Source organism: Coregonus lavaretus, assembly GCF_964263955.1.
Source record: "Coregonus lavaretus genome assembly, contig: HAP1_SCAFFOLD_1334, whole genome shotgun sequence".
In the NCBI taxonomy this organism is placed as follows: Eukaryota; Metazoa; Chordata; class Actinopteri; order Salmoniformes; family Salmonidae; genus Coregonus; species Coregonus lavaretus.
Window position 1 is genome coordinate 98,005 of NW_028164414.1, and position 24,764 is coordinate 122,768.

The 24,764-nt window shown below is 45.9% G+C and overlaps 2 protein-coding genes across 2 annotated transcripts in view; both read right to left on the reverse strand.

Annotated features, from left to right (window-relative positions):
• Nucleotides 1-22,955, reverse strand: part of LOC311117051 (uncharacterized protein) — a gene marked incomplete at both ends in the record, with an annotated part of 85,490 nt that extends 62,535 nt beyond the window's left edge. Inside the window, 3 exons of the mRNA XM_084192044.1 lie at nucleotides 20,180-20,380; nucleotides 20,508-20,671; nucleotides 22,946-22,955. Coding sequence (XP_084048170.1) covers nucleotides 20,180-20,380; nucleotides 20,508-20,671; nucleotides 22,946-22,955 — 375 coding nt within the window. The remainder of the gene's footprint in view (nucleotides 1-20,179; nucleotides 20,381-20,507; nucleotides 20,672-22,945) is intronic.
• LOC311117050 (serine/threonine-protein phosphatase 6 regulatory ankyrin repeat subunit A-like) lies at nucleotides 3,710-15,154 on the reverse strand (the record flags this gene model as incomplete). Its single annotated transcript, XM_084192043.1, has 21 exons — nucleotides 3,710-4,132; nucleotides 4,338-4,429; nucleotides 4,558-4,640; nucleotides 4,735-4,817; nucleotides 4,944-5,089; nucleotides 5,303-5,468; nucleotides 6,324-6,543; nucleotides 6,767-6,884; nucleotides 7,107-7,194; nucleotides 7,733-7,934; nucleotides 8,824-8,898; nucleotides 9,075-9,101; nucleotides 9,318-9,429; nucleotides 10,079-10,219; nucleotides 10,562-10,630; nucleotides 11,327-11,473; nucleotides 11,748-11,862; nucleotides 12,098-12,176; nucleotides 12,564-12,776; nucleotides 13,013-13,155; nucleotides 15,067-15,154. The coding sequence occupies 21 exons, from the start codon at nucleotides 15,152-15,154 to the stop codon at nucleotides 3,840-3,842; spliced, it is 2,700 nt and encodes an 899-aa protein (XP_084048169.1). The 3' UTR covers nucleotides 3,710-3,839.
• Nucleotides 22,956-24,764: the final 1,809 nt, after the last annotated feature.

Genomic DNA, 24,764 nt, shown 5'->3' on the forward strand with positions numbered 1-24,764 from the left:
GACCTTCCCAAGTTCTCTCATGTCACCCCGCTCAGTTGAGGCTCGCATCTACTACAAGACCATGGTGCTTGCCTACGGAGCTGTGAGGGGAACGGCACCTCCTTACCTTCAGGCTCTGGCACCCCAATGGTGGAACAAGCTCCCCCACGACGCCAGGACAGCGGAGTCACTGACCACCTTCCGGAGACACTTGAAACCCTACCTCTTTAAGGAATACCTGGAATAGTATAAAGTAATCCTTCTACCCCCCCCTCCCCCCCATAAAAAAAAAAATAAGAAAAATAAGTGGTTGTCCCACTGGCTATCATAAGTTGAATGCACCAATTGTTGAATGCACCATTGTAAGTCGCTCTGGATAAGAGCGTCTGCTAAATGATATAAATGTAAAATGTAAATATACTGATAAAAGTCAACTTGTCCGAGAGAGATTTACATAGTTACAAAAACGTCACGCCAGGGTAAGCCTACACGAAATACAGCCCTTATTTTATGTGTTTCTAAAATCGGCTATGGGAAAAATGAATGGTGGAAAAACGATTGGAACCATGTCCCTGTTTGACCGCTAGGTTTTATGGGTATTATCACACCTCCACTGTGGGACTCTATAGAGGGGTTGGTTGTTAAGCAACAAAACTGGCATGCAACTATGGGGCAAAATAGACAGGGTTTGACTTAGACTGTTGACAACATGTAAACTATATTTAGTCTCTAAATGTTTAATGCAAACATAAATACATTTGAACAATGAACTCGTCTCAAATACATTGTTACAGTTGTTGTTGGTTAGCTAGGTAGCGAATTTGAGTCATTGCATAGACATGATATCAGTCAAAACACCTCAAAACAAGACATGGTATCAATAACACCATACAACAAGCTGAAACATGCCACAGAGCTACGATTCCCCACATGGCAGCTTGTTGTTAGCTGAGGTTCAGAATCATAACAAGATACACGACTTCCGGCCATCGATGCGCGAGCATCATTTTCGTGACGTCAGCCAACCCTTCTATGGCTCCTGGTCAAAAGTAGTACACTAGCCTACATAGGGAATAGGGTGCCATTTTGGACGAATTCATGAAGGTGCTGTCATAACCTTTGACCCCCATTTGACCCTACTGTACCTTTAGCCAACTCTCATGACTCCCCGGCCATAGACTTTCTAGTTTGATATTACAGCATGAATAGCACATTATTTCATTTGTTAAACAATATTTAATCCACAGTAATTAATATAATTGAAGATTTAAAAATAAATAACATGCCTACCTTGAACTCTTTATTCTCCATCTCCTTGCAAAATCAGCACATTTCCTTGCCAAAATGAACGCGCATCCAGAGCGAAAACAAACGCAATCCTCCAGCACTAGGGAGGTTTAGACTGAACTGCTCCAGCGGTTTTTCATCAGTTTCAACGTTTATCAGTGATGACGTAACAATGACCTGTACAGATTTGACGCACTTTCGATCTCGTGCTGATGCAACACTCTGTGTTGTTGAAAGCTCATGTATGGAAATCCTGCGAGTTGTAAACAAATGTAGGCTATTGTTGCCCTTAAAACTGTAATGTTGAGGACGCCATGAAAAATAAAATACATAACCCACACCGTTAGGCCAAGGTACATGCAATATTCATCACTTTGCCAATAGACTTCTTGTTCCTTGTTGTATGTAGCCTTTCTTTTGGGATTAGCACCACTGTCACCTAGAAATTGATACTGCGGTTGTCACATAAAACAGATAACCCATAGTTCATTATTAAATAACATAACTCATTTCTTTATTTTTGTCACGGTTCAGACAGACGACCAGAGGACCACAATTGCGTCACACCAGAAAGTTTATTAAAACTTAAGGGAAAAGGGAAGTAGGGAGTGAATGAAGGCTCCAGGGGTAACAGGGATCCCGTCCAATGTGCTGGGTCTGTGCCCCCCCCAGTGGCAGCGATGCGTCCTATGAAGCCGGTGGTGGGTGGTCCAGAAGTCCTGGGGGGGGGAGACACAGACACAACAGGGCGGAATGAAACAAGGCAGCAGTACAGTTCAAGGGAAATCCAAAATACGTAGTAGCAAGGCAGAAGGCTGGTCAGAGTTACCGGGATTGAAGAGTAGTCAGGAGTCGTAATGGCAGAAGCAGGTCTGGATCTCCTGAGGCAGAAGAGTATCCAAAAATCAGGCAGGTCCGGGGTCACAAAACCAGGGTGAGCCAGAAGCGCGAGCAAACAGGTTCCGGGTGTGAGCTTTGCAGACGATCTGACACCGGAGAGCTGAAAGACAGGGCCTTAAATACTGGGAGAGGTAGTGGGTAATGCAGCGCAGCTGGCAGAGTAATTAGAGCAGAGCAGAGCAGGGACAGGTGGAGCTAGTTAGGCTGAGTAGAGAGAGTGGTGAGCAGAGTGGAAGAAAATTAAGGTGGTAACCCGGTGGAGTGAGAGACCCATGACAATTTTATTACTCATAAAATATACAGCAATCTTCAGATACTGAAAGAATTCATGGGAGTTTCGATTCAGTCACTATTTCATATGTACATGCTAGTTTCATCCTTTTAAAGAAAAAAAGGACACGAAAAAACCTGTGAACCTCCTGATCCTGATTTGACGAACATAGCATATGTATTGTACATATTTCCAGTTTAAATTATTTTAAAAAAGAGACAAAACCATTGGTTTACAGTGTTTCTCCTCTCCAAGGGAGGCATGTTTTCCCCCTCGTATGCCTCGGAATAGTATCAGTGCTTTTCACAAACGTTGTAGTACTTAGTGTGCATCATTGTTTTCGCTCATACAGCTGCCCCTACTCTCCTAACCTCCCCTCAGTAACTAAAGAAGGCACAAAATGATGACATAAATATCACAAGAAAGAATATATGAATTAATAATTTACTTTCTAAAATATTTTCTAGAGGGCAAAGGACAGGTAGGTTTAATAACGCAAATGTAAAAAGTCCTGTCGCTCACATACAAATGCAAAATCTAAATGGCACCCTATTCTTTATAGAGTACACTACTTTTGACCAGAACCCTATGGCCCTGGTCAAAAGTAGTGTACTATAAAGGGAATAGGGTGCCATTGGGGATGGAAATTCTTTGAAATTACTCATGAGAGCAAATACTACGATTTTTTGGTTCCCACAGAGGGTCAGGAGCTTAAGACATGAATGATTTTATTAAAATGTTTGTTCATAAAAAATAAATGATTTCCCCTCCTCCCACATGGATTACAGACAAGAGGCTAGGTGCGTTCTGACTGTCTTAGTGTGCGGATAAACATGACCATCACTCTCATAAAACTTAAATGAAACATCACTCCTTATGTTTTTTCTCAGGCCAAAACGCTCAATCCCATTTCTACTGTCAAAACAGGTTTTGAAAAGGCTTCTTCCACATCTTTTGGTCCATGTCTGTTTTTCACTCAGTGAAGTGCTACTATCCCCTTGGACTACAGGTTATTGCCGTCATAAGGTGTCCGTCTGTCTGTTGGCTGGACAGTTTCTACCGTTTAGGACCTTTGTGGGTAAAGGTAAAGGTGGGGTATAGCAGCAGCAGTTCCTCTGAAGTCCAGTATCTGCTGGAAGGACACCTGGTGGTACGAGAGGATGAGTGTGGCCAGCCAGCCTGTTGTGCCTCCCCCTCTCCCTCCCTCCCTCCATTTCTCTCTCTCCATCTGCAGGACTCTTAAGGCTCCTGTGCGGACTGTCTCGGCTCGTGCCCTCCCAAAGCTGGCTGTGGTGATTTAAGACACGGTGTGTATGTGTGGATTTGTTTGTGGCCTCTGCCCCACTTCACTGTCCATCCGCCTACCCTTGGCTCCCCTCCTGGGCAGCGACCACCACCCCCCTCAGTATGTCTCTGAGTCTGAGTCGTTGAGTTCCTCATCCTTGTAGAAGCCTCCATCGTGGTCGCGGTGGCCGATGTTGTTGAAGCTGCAGTAGGAGCTGTGCTCGCTGCGCAGCACGGGCAGGCTGTCGAAGGTCACACTCTTGGAGGGGCTGGTGGTGTAGTGGTTAATGGCACTGAAGGACAGGCTGGGCGCCGGGTTGCAGGGGGACACGGGCATCATGGTGGCCAGGATCAGCGCCAGGCAGTCCGCCACGTCTTTGTTGGGGGCGCAGGCCAAGGCAGGCGTGTAACCTGAGGGGTTCAAACAGAACAGCAGAGGGTCACTTCAGGAGCATCACCGTTTACTATAACACTTTTGGTGAAAAACATGAAATAACAGCAGGCTAGGAGATACAAAGTTAAGACAATAACCAAGCAGTGGACTAGAGAGAAACATTTGTGGACACATTGAGAAGAGAAGTACAGAAGAAAACGGTGTTAGCGTTATGGATCTTACCATTGTCATCGACTGCTAGCACGCTAGCACCCTTCACTAGTAGCTCCTGAACCACCACCGTCAGACCATTTCTGGCTGCAACGTGTAACGGCCTGAGGAGAAAGTACCGTCAGATTAGCCAGCAGCAAATGAGGATACCTCCCAAATGCCAGACTATTCCCTATATAGTGCACTTCTTCTAATTCTTCTGGCCCAATTAATACAGCTGAACCATACGTACGTCTGTAAGGCTGCGTTAGTCGAGTTGATGAGGTTCCTGTCTGTAATCTTCTCCAATATCAACAAAGCACTGGTTTCATGCCCCTTTAAAAACCAGAGTCAAACATGTCAGACCAAAATTTCAACCAGAGAGAGCCAACTGTTCAGATGAACGTCATCTTCATGTGGGGATGCTCACCTTACTGCAGGCCAGATGAAGAGCAGTGTTCTTGACTGCATCCTGCAGGGTGAGCTCTGCTTTGGCACTGCTCACCAACAGCTCTGACACAGACAGAGAAACATAAAGAAACTCAATTAGGAAATGAAGCGACTTATTAAAATGTAAAACAGACATGTTGAACTTAAGCCGGCTGGGCGAGGCAAAGCGGAGGAGAGGGGGCTGCGTACCGACAGCGTTGGTTTGTCCGTTCTCAGCAGCCATCATGAGGGAGGTCTTCCCGGAGGCATCGGGGGAGTTGACCTGGGCGTTGTGGCCTAGCAGCAGCTGAAGACACTCCACGTGGTCCGTGAAAGCCGCCGCATGCAGGGGGGTCCTGGAGAGAGAGGAAACTTATTTCACCGATATCATGTAGGACTGTTATAAACAAGTTTGTTCAATTAACCCTGTTTATACCATAGAAATATAAAATCACTAATAGATGTATTAAAAGTAATCTACAATCCCTCATCCAACCCCAGAGGTCATTTTATTCCCAAGACAACATTATTCTCCAGAAGAAAAGGACTTTGTCATGTGCTGTAGTTACCGGTTCTTGGTGTCAGTGGCGTTGACAATGGCCGGCCCCAGAGTGTCAATCAGCATCTCTGCAGCCCCCTCGTTGTCATTGATCACAGCACAGTGGAGGGAGCTGAACGAGTTGCCCTCGGTGACATATGCTATGACAAAGTCCTGTTTCAGTGTAAGGTCCTCCACTGAGAGTCATAACCCCTAATTCTGTTGTAGTCTTGTTCATTCCCCCACATGGCTCCGTCCACACCAATCGAATGCTTTTCAAGCCACAAGAGGGAGTGAATGAGTGTACACTTCATGGAGGAGAGAACAGAGCTACAGTCCAGTTAGTCAGTACGTACCGTTGTATGTAGGGGTGTAACGATCCATCTACTACATCGATGTATCGATTTATATTCCTATGATCCAACTACATCGATCTGTGCTCGGTGAGTTGGCCTTTTGGACAACATATATCACTCTAACATCGTTTTAAAATGTAATAAATCGATTGTATCGATTCTAGGAAATAACCCATTGGATTTAAGCACGTCAGACTTTATATGGATGTTTTTTCTTAGCACTTTTAATGATAAAGGCTTTAAACATTACTCGATTCAGTCTGCCTATCCGTGACGTCATCGCCCCACGCCAGCAGCAGCGCAAAGGCGCAAAGACAACAAAACATAGCATGGCGGACGACAGAGGAGAAGCCGACGAGCGAGAAATTATCAAGCCACCATTGCGGTCCTTACAAGAAACAGGAATCTAGGAAACTTCACCTGCACTGTCCAGTATCCAGGTATTTATTTCAGTCACACTGGTTGAATTTTTGGCTAAAAGGTTACTGAATCGATTTCAAGTCACTGAATCGTTTCGGATCGTATCGTTCTAAATGAACCAATATCGTCCTTGAATCGTATCGACAACCACGAATCGTGATACAAATCGAATAGTTACACCCCTAGTTGTATGGCCTGCCTAATTCAGGGACATGTTTACGGTGCTGAAGAGAGAAAATCAGAAAATATCTAGTGTTCCGTTAGTCCAGTACGTACCGTTGTAGCAGGCCCAGTGTAGTGGCGTGTAGCCCTGGTTGTCTGTGATGACGGGGAGGGTCTCCACTGACTGGGCGGCGTGTAGGAGTCCCCCCAGCACCCCGATGTGTCCGGATTCCGCCGCCAGGTGGACAGGGGTCCGCCCCTTACAGTCCCGAACCAGGAAGCTGGCGCTGTGCTGCAGCAGGGCCTCCACACACTCCTCATGACCCGTCAACGCCTGGGAGGAAGGGCAGGGAGACAAGAATGGATTTGAATAACTAATAATCAATGATATAATAATGAATCATCAATTATTACAAATGATGTCTGGAGGCAGGTCCCCCTACAGGGATGAATACACCACTACCCATGGACAACTACTTTTCTGAAGATAATATGTATATTTGAGCCTCCCCGTCTCTTTCTGTGTGTGAGCGTATACAGCCAGCTCTCCTCCTCACCCCTCTGTGTAGCGCTGTTCTGCCCCACTTGTCTTTGGCTTCTACGCTGGCTCCCTTGTTGAGTAGTGAGTACACACAGTCTGTGTGTCCGCTCAGCACTGACAGCATCAGAGGGGTTCTGATACACAAGACAACAAGGTCATATTACAAACTGGTAATAACCAGGCTGAGTCCCAAATGGCAACCTATTCCCTATATGGTACACTACTTTTGACCCGAGCCCATAGGGTTCTGGTTTAAAGTAGTGCACCAAGTAGGGCATAGGGTGCCATTTGGGACGTAGAACTAGTGTCAAAATCTCTTTATTTCAGGAATTGTATCCAAAACCCAATTGACTTACTGTCCATTCCCGTCTTGAACGTCCACTGCACTCTGGAGGTCAGCATTTCCAATCAGCAAACGCAAACACTCCGAATGACCGTTGGTAGCTAGAGTAGGATAAACAGAGAGGATATAAGAATGTGAGATGAATGACCGTTGGTAGCTAGAGGAGGATAAACAGAGAGGATATAAGAATGTGAGATGATTGACCGTTGGTAGCTAGAGGAGGCTAAACAGAGAGGATATGAGCTGATTGCTGGACGACTATTACCTTCACATGAACAGACAGATTTCTAGAACAGTGGTATTGGTAGATGACATCCTCAGGATGTTAACACAGCAGATAATAAAACATTTTGGGGCTGAGGCCCTCGAAGCCTGTCACCTGCTAGCTGTGTACCTGGCTCTGGATAGAAGTCCCCCTGTGCACTGATCTAGGATCAGCTTACCCTCCCCAGATCCTCAGCAATAATGACAAAAAATGACCTTAGATCAGTGTGTAGTGGGCATTTTCACACTATGCTATATAATATCCCTAGAGTGGACATTGGCGTCCTAGCAACATGACCAAACAAATGTCCATCTTGGTAAGGAAAACTTTTGAATTACAGAATCTCTAGGTCTTACGTGATATCCTATGCGTACCTGCAGCGTGGATGGGGGTCCTCTTCAGGGTGAAGTCTTTAACCAGGATGGAGGCTCCCTGGTTGATGAGGACGTCAACACACTCCACATGGCCTTTAAAGGCAGCCAGGTCCAGAGGGGTGCGCCCCTGGCTGTTCCTCACGTCTAGATCCAGCAGAGACTGAACCAGGACCTCCATAGCATGGTGGTGGCCATGGTACGCCTGAATGGAAACAAACACACAGTCTGAAGCAAAGTCCAGTGGTATGCCTGAACAGATATACACTCCTAATATAATCAATGTCCTATAGTAGACCAGTGGTATGCCTGAACAGAAATACACTCCTAATATAATCAATGTCCTATAGTAGACCAGTGGTATGCCTGAACAGATATAGACTCCTAATATAATCAATGTCCTATAGTAGACCAGTGGTATGCCAGAACAGATATACACTCCTAATATAATCAATGTCCTATAGTAGACCAGTGGTACGCCTGAACAGAAATACACTCCTAATATAATCAATGTCCTATAGTAGACCAGTGGTATGCCTGAACAGATATACACTCCTAATATAATCAATGTCCTATAGTAGACCAGTGGTATGCCTGAACAGAAATACACTCTTAATATAATCAATGTCCTATAGTAGACCAGTGGTATGCCTGAACAGAAACAGTCCTAGACCCCTAAAGTAGACCAGTGTCTCTCAAATCGGGTGCCCATTTTTTCTCCCGCCCAGCATCAACATCGAAGGTCCCTGCCAAGCGTGAGATTTAGAAACACTCTACTTCTCCTCTGTTGGAGGTTGATTAACTCAAATGGCAAAATAAGGAAATCATCCTCATCATCACCGTGTCAAAATATGCATGTATTTTACACTAATCAGGAACAGATAGGAACATGGTGTGTGAGTGTCTGGACAATCAACTTTTCGTGGAAAAACAACACCATGCCTGCATCCCAGATAGCACCCTATTTCCCATGTAGTGCAGTACTTTTGATCTGGGCCCATAAGGCTCTGGTCAAAAGTAGTGCACTAAATAGGGAATAGGGTGCCATTTGTCATGTGGCGAGACCCCTACAGGAGCAGGTAGGCTTTACTCACAGCTAAGTGTAGGGGGCTGATGGGAGCTCTGACATCAGAGTCGTTCAGGATGTCTGTCCCTGAGGTTTCCATTAGCTGGGGAAAGACAAGGACGGGCCAGTTTAGACTTGTAACATATTTACTTTGAAGGTTAGTCTAGTAGCATGTTTCATGTTGTAAATCTCAGTGACCAGCCCCTGCAGACATACTGGGGTGTTGCATTCGTATCTTAAACAAGCTAGTGTGAGGAAAAGTAACCAACTGGTACTTACCACATCTAAAGGTGTTTCACTTGCAATCTGGAAAAAGAACATCAAGAGTGACGATGCGGCCACGACAAACATGCAACCACACCTTAAAACCTACTGAATATCAACGTCTGTCCCAAATGGCACCCTATTCCCTATATAGTGCATTACTTTTGACCAGAGCCCTATGGGCCCTACAGCCATTTGGGACGCAGACAAAATGGTCTGTGAATGCAGGGCGTCTAGTCCCCTGTGGTTCTGACTCACCAGCTCCAGACAGAGGCGGTGTCCGTACGCAGACGCGTAATGGACTGCGTTGTAGCCCTGATTGTCCCTGATCCCTGGGTTAGCGTCGTTTCGCAGCAAATATTCCAGACACCTAGAGGTCAGAGGTCAAGAGTTCACTAATCATTATACCAACATCAAGACAGACAGATAAGCAAGCAGAGACACTTTCCCAAAGGAGACGTGGCCAAGCTTTCACACTGCAGATTTAACACTAGTATGTATTCAAACACGACCAACAACATACTCTAGACTACAGTGAAATGTGAAAGGTCATGGCACCACAACATACTCTCCAGACTACAGTGAAATGTGAAAGGTCATGGCACCACAACATACTCTCCAGACTACAGTGAAATGTGAAAGGTCATGGCACCACAACATACTCTCCAGACTACAGTGAAATGTGAAAGGTCATGGCACCACAACATACTCTCCAGACTACAGTGAAATGTGAAAGGTCATGGCACCACAACATACTCTCCAGACTACAGTGAAATGTGAAAGGTCATGGCACCACAACATACTCTCCAGACTACAGTGAAATGTGAAAGGTCATGGCACCACAACATACTCTCCAGACTACAGTGAAATGTGAAAGGTCATGGCACCACAACATACTCTCCAGACTACAGTGAAATGTGAAAGGTCATGGCACCACAACATACTCTCCAGACTACAGTGAAATGTGAAAGGTCATGGCACCACAACACACACAACAGTAAGAGAGGTGTGAGACGTACTTTCCGTCTGTGTCGGAGGCAGCAGCGTAGTGGAGCGGGGTGCAACCCCTTTTATCCAGATCGTTCACACTGGCCCCAGACCCCACCAAGGCAAACAGACACTGGTAGTTACAATTGGCTGCCGCATAATGCAGAGGACTCCTAGAAGAACGCACAGAAACCATTCAACATCAACAACAGAAACAGCTTATTGGAGCTGTATAACATTTACATTTTACATTTACGTCATTTAGCAGACACTCTTATCCAGTGCGACTTACAGGAGCAATTAGGGTTAAGTGCCTTTCTGCAGGGCACATAGATTTTTCACCTAGTCAGCTAGGGGATTTGAACCAGCAACCTTTCGGTTACTGACCCAACGCTCTTAACCGCTAGGCTACCTGCCGCCCAATCTTTCCCATAATAATTCCTATATGCCCCTATACTATATTCCCCATTATCATAAAGATCACATATGAAAGTTATTTGATGCCACAGACAGACCTTCCGAAGCTGTCCTTTCTGTTGAAGTCTGCCCCTGTGTTGAGCAGCAGATTCAGACAGTCCAGGTTCCTGGTAACAAGATATCAAGTTCAGAAAGGCTCTCGTACATCTGAGCTATCAGGTGGATGGTAACAAAATATCAAGTTCAGAAAGGCTCTCGTACATCTGAGCTATCAGGTGGATGGTAACAAGATATCAAGTTCAGAAAGGCTCTCGTACATCTGAGCTATCAGGTGGATGGTAACAAGATATCAAGTTCAGAAAGGCTCTCGTTCATCTGAGCTATCAGGTGGATGGTAACAAGATATCAAGTTCAGAAAGGCTCTCGTACATCTGAGCTATCAGGTGGATGGTAACAAGATATCAAGTTCAGAAAGGCTCTCGTACATCTGAGCTATCAGGTGGATGGTAACAATGAGAACCTTAAAGAAAAGAGAAACCCGTACACTGCTCTTGCTAGTATCACTGTTTTTATAATGCTAATAAAAGCAATAATAAAAAGTGATACTAGCAAGAGCAGTTTGCAGGTTTCTCTTCTCTTTCAAGAAGATATAAAGACAAGTTAGACCAGAGCGCAAGTCAATACCACCATGGCATGGAACCACATTATACAGAAATGATACCGCACTAATGATCTAAACGATTTTTTTATACTGCTAAACAATGTGAAATGTAAGAGTGTGAATATGTGTTTGTTCTTTCTGGTGGCTTTCCAGTTCATGAACTAAATATTCCTTGGTGTAAAGCCTGGACCAGTCCACTCACCCTCCAGCTGCTGCAGCATGTAAACAGGTCCTTCCAAAGTCGTCAGGGGTGTCTATATCAAAGCCTGATGAGAGGAGCTTCCGACAGCAGTCAGAGAACCCACTGAGAGCAGCCAGGTGGAGGGGGAACATCCCATGGACGCCTCGCCTGCAACACATTTTTACATTTTAGACTTTAAGCAGACACTCTTATCCAGAGTGACTTACAGTTGATTCAGCTAAGATTGGAAACAGCACCACATCACAGTCCTCATTAAACCCCACAGCAGATCAACACATCAGCATGCTGCAATGCCCTGTCTATCAACCCCCCACACACCACAATGTGTTGAGCATAGTCTCCAAGCGGGAATTCGGTCAATGACAGAATTGCAGATGCATGTTGCATTATTGCTGGAAACTGTGTGTGTGTGTGTTCTCACTTGGCTGTGTCATCTCCGTTCGTGATGAGTGTATTGATGAGTAACTCATGGCCGTAGCGAGCAGAGATGTGCAGGGGTGTGTTTCCATTCTTATCTTCACAGTCGATCTCAGCACCTACAGAACACACACACACAGACACACACAGACACACACACACACACACATACACACACACAGACACACACACACGTCAACCACTTGACCCTAGAGGCCTCATGAAGCTTCATGTTCAACCACATTGCAAGTAACATTGCTCTGTGCCAGTGAATCATGGTTTGAAGACAAAAGACAATGCTGAAGAGCCTACTGGTTCATATATATTCAGTTGAGAGCATTCACAGCGACTCACCATTCTGGATGATGGCTTGAGATCTGGAGAAGCGTCCGTGGATGGCCGTCATGTGGAGGGGGGTCTTTCCATCTTTACTCTGCAGATAGAAAGACAAAGATGGTTCACACGGCAGTCTGTGCTGCTGACCACAGGCAAAATCAAACACGTATTGGAGGAGCGCTTGATGGCATTTAGTTTGCATTGTTAGGCCTATTCCATTGGTATTTGAATGTAGACCAGGGCCAAATACTAAGCCATGTGCTGCGTCAGTGTGTGCGTCCCAAATGGCACCCTATTCTCTTCATAGTGAACTACTTTTTGAACCAAAGTAGTGTACTTATAAAGGGAACAGGGTGCCATTTGGGACACAGCCAGTGTCACCACGGCTCCTTGCTCTATGGGCCCCTGGTCAAAAGTAGTGCACTACATAGGGAATAGGGTGTTATTTAGTTCAGACACAGTGTTGGTCATCCGGTCTCCTCACCTTGATGTTGACGAGGGCCCCGTTGCCCACCAGCAGCTCCAGGCAGAGCGCCCCATGGCGCAAGGCGGCCGTGAAGTGGAGTGGGGCGAAACCCTTCTCGTTCACCTGGTTCACGTTGGCGCCGCACTCGATCAGCTCATTCACCACCACGTCCTGCCCGTTGTAGCATGCCACGTGGAGGGGGGTGTTACCGTAACCATTGGGCTCATTTATCTGGAGGGAGCAAGGGAGGGAAAAGAGTGGAGAGAGAGAGAGGGGGGGGGGGGAACAAAACAATACATTCCTGATCAGGTCACTTGGTTCTGAAAACCCCCTGGCCCAAAACACTGGCTCCAACCTCCATCTCTTCATTACTTGAAAGGAAATCATTCGCCAACCCACTAGAGCTCTGTATTTTCATTGAGTTGTAATTGAACAGTGACTACACATTTGAATGCGTGTTGACTCACATCCACTCCAAGGTCCAGGAGGTACTTGACTACACTGATCATTCCACTGGAGGCTGCAGAGTGGAGAGGGGTGTAGGCCTTCTTGTCTTTACAGGACACCTCTGATCCATGAGAGGCCAGCAGTTTCACCACCTCAATGTGCCCTATGGTAGAGAGAGAGGGGGAGGGATAAATAGAGAGAGAGAGAGAGAGAGAGAGAGAGAGAGAGAGAGAGAGAGAGAGAAGGGGAGGGAGATAGTAAGGGGGTTAAGAGAGAAACAGAGATACAAACACAGAGAGATAGGCAGAGAGAGGGAGAGATAGATTAGTTTACAGTGGTACACAGCACCATAAGCAACACCTACATCATGTTAGTACAACTGAAAACATCTAATCAACCTACTTAGTACATCATTACATTACATTTTAGTCATTTAGCAGACGCTCTTAACCAGAGCGACTTACAGGAGCAATTAGGGTTAAGTGCCTTGCTCAAGGGCACATTAACGTCATTTAGCAGACGCTCTTAGCCAGAGCGACTCACAAATTGGTGCGTTCACCCTATAGCCAGTGGGATAACCACTTTACAATTTGGGGGGGGGGGGGGGGGGTTAGAAGGAATACTTTATCCTATCCCAGGTATTCCTTAAAGAGGTGGGGTTTCAAATGTCTCCGGAAGGTGGTGAGTGACTCCGCTGTCCTGGCGTCGTGAGGGAGCTTGTTCCACCATTGGGGTGCCAGAGCAGCGAACAGTTTTGACTGGGCTGAGCGGGAGCTGTGCTTCCGCAGAGGAAGGGGAGCCAGCAGGCCAGAGGTGGATGAACGCAATGTCCTCGTTTGGGTGTAGGGACTGATCAGAGCCTGAAGGTACAGAGGTGCCGTTCCCCTCACTGCTCCATAGGCAAGCACCATGGTCTTGTAGCGGATGCGAGCTTCAACTGGAAGCCAGTGGAGTGTGCGGAGGAGGGGGGTGACGTGAGAGAACTTGGGAAGGTTGAACACCAGACGGGCTGCGGCATTCTGGATGAGTTGTAGGGGTTTAATGGCACAGGCAGGGAGCCCAGCCAACAGCGAGTTGCAGTAGTCCAGACGGGAGATGACAAGTGCCTGGACCAGGACCTGCGCCGCTTCCTGTGTAAGGCAGGGTCGCACTCTCCGAATGTTGTAGAGCATGAACCTGCAGGAGCGGGTCACCGCCTTGATGTTGGCGGAGAACGACAGGGTGTTGTCCAGGGTCACGCCTAGGCTCTTCGCACTCTGGGAGGAGGACACAGCGGAGTTGTCAACCGTGATGGCGAGATCATGGAACGGGCAGTCCTTCCCCGGGAGGAAGAGCAGCTCCGTCTTGCCAGGGTTCAGCTTGAGGTGGTGATCCGTCATCCATACTGATATGTCTGCCAGACATGCAGAGATGCGATTCGCCACCTGGTTATCAGAAGGGGGAAAGGAGAAGATTAGTTGTGTATCGTCAGCGTAGCAATGATAGGAGAGACCATGTGAGGATATGACAGAGCCAAGTGACTTGGTGTATAGGGAGAAAAGGAGAGGGCCCAGAACCGATCCCTGGGGGACACCAGTGGTGAGAGCACGTGGTGCGGAGACAGCTTCCCGCCACGCCACTTGGTAGGAGCGACCGGTCAGGTAGGACGCAATCCAGGAGTGAGCCGCGCCGGAGATGCCCATCTCGGAGAGGGTGGAGAGGAGGATCTGATGGTTCACAGTATCAAAGGCAGCAGACAGGTCTAGAAGGACAAGAGCAGAGGAGAGAGAGTTAGCTTTAGCAGTGCGGAGAGTCTCCGTGACACAGAGAAGAGCAGTCTCAGTTGAATGACCAGTCCTGAAACCTGATTGGTTTGGATCAAGAAGGTCATTCTGAGAGAGATAGCAAGAGAGTTGGCTAAAGACGGCACGCTCAATAGTTTTGGAAAGAAAAGAGTACATGATTCTGACATAATAACACACTAGACGTGGCTCATACAGCTGAGCTGTGAGACTAACACACAGTCCATTCATTCATTCATTCATTGGTATAAAGGACATTAGTCAGAATGTAAATGATGTGGTAAACTCATCACCCATGTAAGCAGCCCAGTGGATTGCTCGGCGATCCTTCTTGTCAAAGGCATTAATGTTGGCTCCTCTGGAGAGAAGCAGCCTCACCATCTAACAGGGAGAGGAGAGAGAAACAAAACACAGGTTGAGGAAAACTAAACAGCAAAATCCGCTAAATCTGGCTTCAAAGCCTTCCCTTTAAAATTATATATTTTGTATTCACAATGAATGAAAGATAACATGTAAAGACATGGTACATTTCTCCCCTTTTAGTCCCCCTTTGACCTCCCCCTCCCCCCAGAAGGCCTCCAAACACATTTAAAAAGAAAGGGAAAGTAATTGAGTTACATGTCAGAAAACAAAACAAAAGTATACAACAACGTTACTTCAAGCAAAAATGTAATAGCCTAACAATTTCAGGTGATTAAGTGATTTTATAGGCCTATATAGCAGTAATCTCAAGGTGGGGCCAAGAGTACTAATCTGGAGGAAGTGTTTGGAGCTGTTCAAAATAGGATATCATCGGGTCCCAGGAGGAATAAAATGAGTTGGTTGACCCTCGAATGGTAACTTCATTTTTTCTCATTTTAGGAACAGCTTCAGATCTTCGAGCCAAAGAGAGGCTAAGGGAGGATTGATAGATTTCCAATCCAATAAAATCCTTCTGCGGGCTAACATGGAGGCAAAGGCAATGGCATCTAGCTGTCTATTGGTCAGAGAAGGATTGTTGTTTGGTACTCCAAAAATAGCAATTTCTGCACTAGGCTGCAACTTTATATCAAATGCTTCAGAAAGGGTTTTAAATAGTGGACAAATAATCTGCCAGACGGGGACAGGACCAGAACATGTGGGTCAAGTCCGCCAAGGAGCTTTTACACCTGTCACATGTACCATCAATATTTGGGTAGAATTTGGACAATCTGGCCTTACTGAAATGGATACGGTAAAGTACCTTAAACTGTATAAGGCTGAGCCGGGCACAAGAGGAGCTTCCATTTACCCTCAGTAAGGCATTTCACACTCAGATCGGATTTTATTCAAAGCCTCCTCTGAACAAACTCAAGCATACAACTAGGGCTGTGATGGTCATGGAACTTCAGGTGTCGGTGATTGGCGTGTCTTATGTACGTGGTCATCGACAAAACTGACAGCTGACAGGGGGGCGGGACGGACATTAGCAAAGGAAAACATTAGCGCGTTTAGGCCAGTCTTGCTCTCAAGTTTGGGGAAGCTAATTTTCTCCATGAAAAATATCAAGCATTCCATGCATCATCACATTTGCAAACTTATTTTTAAAAAAAATAATTGTTCACCTTTATTTAACCAGGTAAGCCAGTTGAGAACAAGTTCTCATTTACAACTGCGACCTGGCCAAGATAAAGCAAAGCAGTGCGATAAAAACAACACAGTTACATTTGGGGTAAAAAAACATAAAGTCAAAAATACAACAGAAAATATATATACAGTGTGTGCAAATGTAGCAAGTTATGGAGGTAAGGCAATAAATAGGCTATAGTGCAAAATAATTACAATAGTATTAACACTGGAATGCTAGATGTGCAAGAGATTATGTGCAAATAGAGATACCGGGGTGCAAAAGAGCAAAATAAATAACAATATAGGGATGAGGTAGTTGGGTGGCCTAATTTCAGATGGGCTGTGTACAGGTGCAGTGATCGGTAAGGTGCTCTGACAACTGATGCTTAAAGTTAGTGAGGGAGATAAGAGTCTCCAGCTTCAGAGATTTTTGCAATTCGTTCCAGTCATTGGCAGCAGAGAACTGGAAGGAATGGCGGCCAAAGGAGGTGTTGGCTTTGGGAATGACCAGTGAGATATACCTGCTGGAGCGCAGACTACGGGTGGGTGCTGCTATGGTGACCAATGAGCTAAGATAAGGCGGGGATTTGCCTAGCAGTGATTTATAGATGGCCTGGAGCCAGTGGGTTTGACGACGAACATGTAGTGAGGACCAGCCAACAAGAGCGTACAGGTCACAGTGGTGGGTAGTGTATGGGGCTTTGGAGACAAAACGGATGGCACTGTGATAGACTACATCCAGTTTGCTGAGTAGAGTGTTGGAGGCTATTTTGTAAATGACATCGCCGAAGTCAAGGATCGGTAGGATAGTCAGTTTTACGAGGGCATGTTTGGCAGCATGAGTGAAGGAGGCTTTGTTTGCGAAATAGGAAGCCGATTCTAAATTTAACTTTGGATTGGAGATTCTTTATGTGAGTCTGGAAGGAGAGTTTACAGTCTAACCAGACACCTAGGTATTTGTAGTTGTCCACATACTCTAGGTCAGACCCGTCGAGAGTGGTGATTCTAGTCGGGAGGGCGGGTGCCAGCAGCGTTCGATTGAAAAGCATACATTTCGTTTTACTAGTGTTTAAGAGCAGTTGGAGGCTACTGAAGGAGTGTTGTATGGCATTGAAGCTCGTTTGGAGGTTTGTTGACACAGTGTCCAATGAAGGGCCAGATGTATACAAAATGGTGTCGTCTGCGTAGAGGTGGATCTGAGAGTCACCAGCAGCAAGAGCGACATCATTGATATACACGGAGAAAAGTGTCGGCCCAAGAATTGAACCCTGTGGCACCCCCATAGAGACTGCCATAGGTCCAGACAACAGGCCCTCCGATTTGACACACTGAACTCTATCTGAGAAGTAGTTGGTGAACCAGGCGAGGCAGTCATTTGAGAAACCAAGGCTATTTAGTCTGCCAATAAGAATGCGGTGGTTGACAGAGTCGAAAGCCTTGGCCAGGTCGATGAAGACGGCTGCACAGTACTGTCTATTATCAATCGCGGTTATAATATCGTTTAGGACCTTGAGCGTGGCTGAAGTGCACCCATGACCAGCTCGGAACTTATGTAAAATAGCTGACTATTCCTAATGTGATTAGTAAATTGGATAGTCATAATTTAGGCTAATAATATAACTCAATCACAGGCTGTTCAATGCAGCGGGTGGTGGAGTAGGTTTCTTTTCACTGGAAAAATGTGGCCTTTTATTATTTTAAAATCACGCAATTCTACTACACTTTATATGACTAGAGAGATTAGCAGAATCTTTTTCAACACGACTTTCAAGTGGCACTGACCTAGTGATAAAGACAGTGAATATGCACACTCACCAGGGATATAGCCGATGCCAATAATACTGTTCCCTCAATTAAGTTGAGGATTTTGATCATTAAAAAGACATTAGTATTTTCATCTTCTTCTCTTTGAAGCAATAAGCCAATTGCTTTCCAAACTGTTTCCCTCCATTGTATTTTGAAAAATTGCGATATGCCTGGTTGAGCCTCTCTTTCACTGACATTCACAACTCAACAGTCATCTATTTGGAAGCCTATTCGCCGCACCCGCTGCCTTCCGACAGGCTACGCGATTTAAAACAATCCAGAAGAAGCTAATGATCATGCTTTCTGGTATAGTATACACACGTAACATGTAGGATTCCCAGAATATGTTCTATATTCTCATTATAATCAGTGGTTTAATTCGAGTATGATTGGCTAAATAAAACAATGGGCCTATGGTAATGCAACATTAAGTGATTCAAGGAAACTAGCCTATTTTGTTTGTTTATTTGCTCGGGCATCTGAATTACAATTATTCATGAACAATCATTTTGCATAGCTTATTCTTTTAACATTGAATAGCCTATAAATGGTTACTACAGCTTAGTTATTAAAACTTAATTTCTCACAAGAATGAGGTTGTGAATTGGGAGGTTCAGCTCGGTCTGGGCCTTACTAGGTCCCCCTGTTAAATCGCCAGCTCTGCTAAAAAGTGCCCACCAGAGTTCTACATAGGCCTAGAACACGACCTGTGCTCTGGCTTCACATTGATGGTGACAGCGAGATGGAGATTGTGGCCAAAGCAATTTAGCCAAGGCCAGTTCAGTTGCCTCACTTCAGCCACAATGTTGGCCCTGTTGTCTGTGGCGATACAGGACATTAGATTTTCGTCAAGGGCCCAGTCAAGGAATTCCGAACGCAGGGCTTCGGAGAGTTTGTCGGCTGTGTGGTATTCCGGAATGTAGGTTGTTTCCAAACAGTTGGATTTCAGTGTCCAGTCTTTCGTCAGATAGTGCACTGTTAGGTTCATGTAAGGAGTCATATTTACACTTGACCACATGTCCGTATTCAGTGCAAAAATAAACAAATCTACGTCCTTTAGCTCTGTCTGAACCTCCCCCTTCACCTTGTTGAACAAGGTAGGGACCGCTGTTTGAGACAAATACTTTCTCCCCGGTAACTCGTATAGTCTGTCAAATTTCCAGAGCATTTATTTGAAGGCGGGTTTCTCCACCGTTCGTAAAGGCACCATTCCTATGACTAAATTACGAGTTCCAGTGTCTGGCAGTGCTCGCCACTTATCGGTGTCCCGTTTGTGGTGCTGGAATTCTTAGTAGGTAGCCTATGGGTTTTGCGCATATTCTGCAAACAGGCTGGTCCAAGTCATCTGGTTCTCCATCGTCGTTAGGTGTGAAACTGAAATGTGCCCAAACAGGTTGTTATGGGTTTTTTTTTGCAATGAGAGCCATCTTTTTCACCTCACTCCTCTGATCTACTGTAACAATGAAAAAGGTCAGAGGTGAAGGTCAGAGGTCAGAGGCTACCCACCCACCCCCAGCCTGTAGGCTATAGATCTAGAGATACTATAGTTACCCCCGGTCCCCACTTTTCACCTCACTCCCCCCTCTTCAATTAACCTGAATTGACCTTCAAAGATTCTCTCCTATTCGCGCATAGAGCAGATTTGGTGATTGCGGTGCATCAAAAGATAGTCCATCTATTAAACTGTCTATATCTCCTCCAACTAAGTCAGCAAAACAATACCATATAATCAATAGTTAACACTCCCGCTATGGATAAAGTATATCTACATTAAAATAAAGGTGATAAAACATTTTATGGAGAGAAAATCATACTTCTTTTTGGTTTTGACGGTAATTTTATTTTCATGGCGTTCTTCATCCAAAACCGTCAATGTCACGGTTATCCAATTACCGTCACAGCCCTACATACAACCATTGTAAGTAATCGGATGCACAGTAAGCTCAACGTGGGGATAGGACAGGTATAAAGTGTAGACTACAGTGTGTAATCATGTCCATGCTAATTGCTAACCTCCTGGTGTCCACTGAAGGCTGCATGGTGCAGCGCCGTGCGCCCGGCCCGGTCTGACACGTTCACGTTGCTGAGGAGAGGGACCAGGGCCTCAGCACAGCGGACTGCCTTATTGGCCGCAGCGATGTGGAGCGGCGTTTGCCAGTTCTTGTCCCTGGCGTTCACATCAGCAGAGTGTTTCAATAACACCTGGACAGCCTCCTACAGGAACACAGTTCAAATCATGTTCAACTTTGTTTAAAGTGCATTTAAAAATCACAACACACTTAACAGTCAAACACATATGCACAGGAGTGTGTGTGAGGGCTGACAGTATCTGTACACATACCTCACTGCAGGAAGCCACGGCCCGGTGCAGAGGAGTGAGCCACTTGTTGTCTTTGGCATTTACTCTGGCTCCTGGGACACAGACAGAAAAACAGGTGACAGACCGACAGGGGGACAGACCGACAGGGGACAGACCGACAGGGGGACAGACCGACAGGGGACAGACTGACAGGGGACAGACCGACAGGGGGACAGACCGACAGGGGACAGACCGACAGGGGGACAGACCGACAGGGGACAGACTGACAGGGGACAGACCGACAGGGGACCGACAGGGGACAGACCGACAGGGGACAGACCGACAGGGGACAGACTGACAGGGGACAGACCGACAGGGGGACAGACCGACAGGGGACCGACAGGGGACAGACCGACAGGGGACAGACCGACAGGGGACAGACCGACAGGGGACAGACCGACAGGGGACAGACTGACAGGGGACAGACCGACAGGGGACAGAGACTATAGGGTTAGTTAGGCCACTGGGGTTGATGAGGCAACATCCTTTAAATTGCTGGAGTACAGAAAAGGATATGTCCAAAACAACACCCTATTACCTTTATAGCTCACTACTTCTGACCAGGGCCCAGGTCAAAAGTAGTGCACTATGTAGGGAATAGGGTGCCTGCAGTATGTAGCCTAGTTACAGTATGTAGCCTAGTTGCAGTATGTAGCCTAGTTACAGTATGTAGCCTAGTTGCAGTATGTAGCCTAGTTACAGTATGTAGCCTAGTTGCAGTATGTAGCCTAGTTGCAGTATGTAGCCTAGTTACAGTATGTAGCCTAGTTGCAGTATGTAGCCTAGTTGCAGTATGTAGCCTAGTTGCAGTATGTAGCCTAGTTGCAGTATGTAGCCTAGTTGCAGTATGTAGCCTAGTTGCAGTATGTAGCCTAGTTGCAGTATGTAGCCTAGTTGCAGTATGTAGCCTAGTTGCAGTATGTAGCCTAGTTGCAGTATGTAGCCTAGTTACAGTATGTAGCCTAGTTACAGTATGTAGCCTAGTTGCAGTATGTAGCCTAGTTGCAGTATGTAGCCTAGTTACAGTATGTAGCCTAGTTGCAGTATGTAGCCTAGTTGCAGTATGTAGCCTAGTTGCAGTATGTAGCCTAGTTACAGTATGTAGCCTAGTTACAGTATGTAGCCTAGTTGCAGTATGTAGCCTAGTTGCAGTATGTAGCCTAGTTACAGTATGTAGCCTAGTTGCAGTATGTAGCCTAGTTGCAGTATGTAGCCTAGTTACAGTATGTAGCCTAGTTGCAGTATGTAGCCTAGTTGCAGTATGTAGCCTAGTTACAGTACGTAGCCTAGTTGCAGTATGTAGCCTAGTTACAGTATGTAGCCTAGTTACAGTATGTAGCCTAGTTGCAGTATGTAGCCTAGTTGCAGTATGTAGCCTAGTTACAGTATGTAGCCTAGTTGCAGTATGTAGCCTAGTTACAGTATGTAGCCTAGTTGCAGTATGTAGCCTAGTTGCAGTATGTAGCCTAGTTGCAGTATGTAGCCTAGTTGCAGTATGTAGCCTAGTTGCAGTATGTAGCCTAGTTACAGTATGTAGCCTAGTTGCAGTATGTAGCCTAGTTGCAGTATGTAGCCTAGTTACAGTATGTAGCCTAGTTACAGTATGTAGCCTAGTTACAGTATGTAGCCTAGTTGCAGTATGTAGCCTAGTTGCAGTATGTAGCCTAGTTACAGTATGTAGCCTAGTTGCAGTATGTAGCCTAGTTACAGTATGTAGCCTAGTTGCAGTATGTAGCCTAGTTACAGTATGTAGCCTAGTTGCAGTATGTAGCCTAGTTGCAGTATGTAGCCTAGTTGCAGTATGTAGCCTAGTTGCAGTATGTAGCCTAGTTGCAGTATGTAGCCTAGTTGCAGTATAGGCTAGTTAGAGCCATAAATATCCAGCTGCCAGCTGAATTATCCAAGCCATAAGAATGTATTGCTAAACTAGTACGATTTAAAATCAAATGTATTCCTGTATCCATACTAGCTGAATATGAAATGGCTATAACACTTCTTTGCTCTTCCCTACAGGACAATGAGAAGTGGACACCGTTGCAGGCAGCTGCCTATCTGTTGGACCTGTAGCCGAAAGGTGGCCGGTTCGAATCCCAGGCCGGGTGCTGGAAAAATAGGAGGGAATTGACCGGACGGGATCATACATGCCTATGACAAGACTCAGAATACATCTGTACCATAATGTCTTCTACCTGTTGGATTTATGAGCAATACTACATATGTACCATAATGTATTCTACCTGTTGGATTTAAGTCAAGTTATTTCACAGATAACAAAGAGTCAGTAATACAGACACACAGGCAGAATCTAACTTGCTTAGGTCACAGGTCACAGATGGACACACCAACACACCTTTGTCATTGTTGCGTTAGCAACCATCTTCTCTTTCAACGTGGTCCACCATTCTGTATCAGCTGGATACTTCCAGCCATCTTTGTGAACGTACTCCAGGAGCTGAACGTAAAGATGAGGAGTAGAAACGAAACAAACTGAATCGAGTACAGATGTAGGATCTTAATTTGATCACCTTGTTGCAGGAGAACTTTCCTGCAATGCAGGACATTTAAAACGTGTAGTGTATTTGAGGTTTAAAAAGGCTTCTGAAGTTTGTACTCTTAGAAATGTCAGACTTCATTTTCCCTATCGACCCTTACATAAATGTCCATTAATTATAATCCATATAATAATTCACATAGCTGTGCTGCAGGACAATCAATGCTTGTTTCTTAAAAAAATAATATTGTTGAGCCTGGCACCAAGGAGGACCACAACATCAGACTGGAGCAGAGCTCTGCAGTCCCCACCAAGACCATAGAACCAGGAGGATAGGAAGAGGAGGAGGAGGAGGAAGAGGAGAAGGAGGATAGAAAGAGAGGAGGAGGAGGAAGAGAGGAGGAGGATAGGAAGAGAGGAGGAGGAGGAGGAGGAGGAGGAGGAGGAGGAGGAGGAGGAGGATAGGAAGAGAGGAGGAGGATAGGAAGAGAGGAGGAGGATAGGAAGAGAGGAGGAGGAGGAGGATAGGAAGAGAGGAGGAGGAGGAGGAGGAGGAGGATAGGAAGAGAGGAGGAGGAGGATAGGAAGGGAGGAGGAGGAGGAGGATAGGAAGAGAGGAGGAGGAGAGCAGGGAAAATAACACAATCAGATAGAACAAAACAAAATGTAATGAAAAGAGGCTAGTTATAGGAGTAGTGTAGTTGTTTGATTGACACCAGTTTACATTGACATGACCTGGCCAGGAGAGACTAGTTATAGATAGGGATTTCAGGAATTTCCTGGTCTGTTCAAATGGTCAGGGAAATTCTTGGTCCTACTTATACTTAAATGGTCTGTACATGAATATGATGCCAGCTGAGAGAAGGAGAGGCTGACCTGGAGCGGGCAGCAGCAACACAGTTGGGGTGATTGTCAGGCAGCACCCCTTTACCCATGGGGGTGGGCAGGAAGGGAAGGTCACACCCCTCCCCCAGCTCCTTCAGAGCCCCCTCTGCTCTTCCATGGGCTGCACCTGCAGAGGGACACAGACAGAGGGCACTGCCACACGGATTTCAACAGACTGGCCTTCACAACTGGGATGCATTCAGCTGAGCAAAACGTTGTGCAACGTTCAGATAGAAATATAGCATGTAGAACGAACGTGCCTCTCGGACAGGTAGAATGAGAAATCATGTCAACAACATTTGTCGACTGAACGTGGCCCTATTTTCGACTGAACCGTGGTACATTTACATTTTAGTCATTTAGCTGACGCTCTTATCCAGAGCGACTTACATGAGCAATTAGGGTTAAGTGCCTTACTCAAGGGCACATCAACAGATTTTTCACCTAGTCGGCTCGGGGATTAGAACCAGCGACCTTTCGGTTACTGGCACAACGCTCTTAACCACTAAGCTACTTGCCGCCCCGGCTGTGGTACAGTGCTATATGTGTTACAGTGCGTCTCACCTGGCTATTGATCTCTCCTGGACAGACGCACGTAACATAACTGGAAGTAGCATCTGTCAACAGACTGGGATGTGACAACTTTGTTCCGGTACGCTGATTTTTCACCACTAATCATTTGGACAAATCACGATTTCGCAGGTACTCGCATCTTTTCAATTTCAGAAGGGGAGGGGACATTTGGCCCATAAACTTGCCTGAAACTTGCAGAGAGTTTCCGTTTAGGGGGGTGGAAACTTCGCAAGTGGCGTTAGTATCTTTCTCTTAACATCTCCCCAGACCTTAACCAAGTATCTGACGCA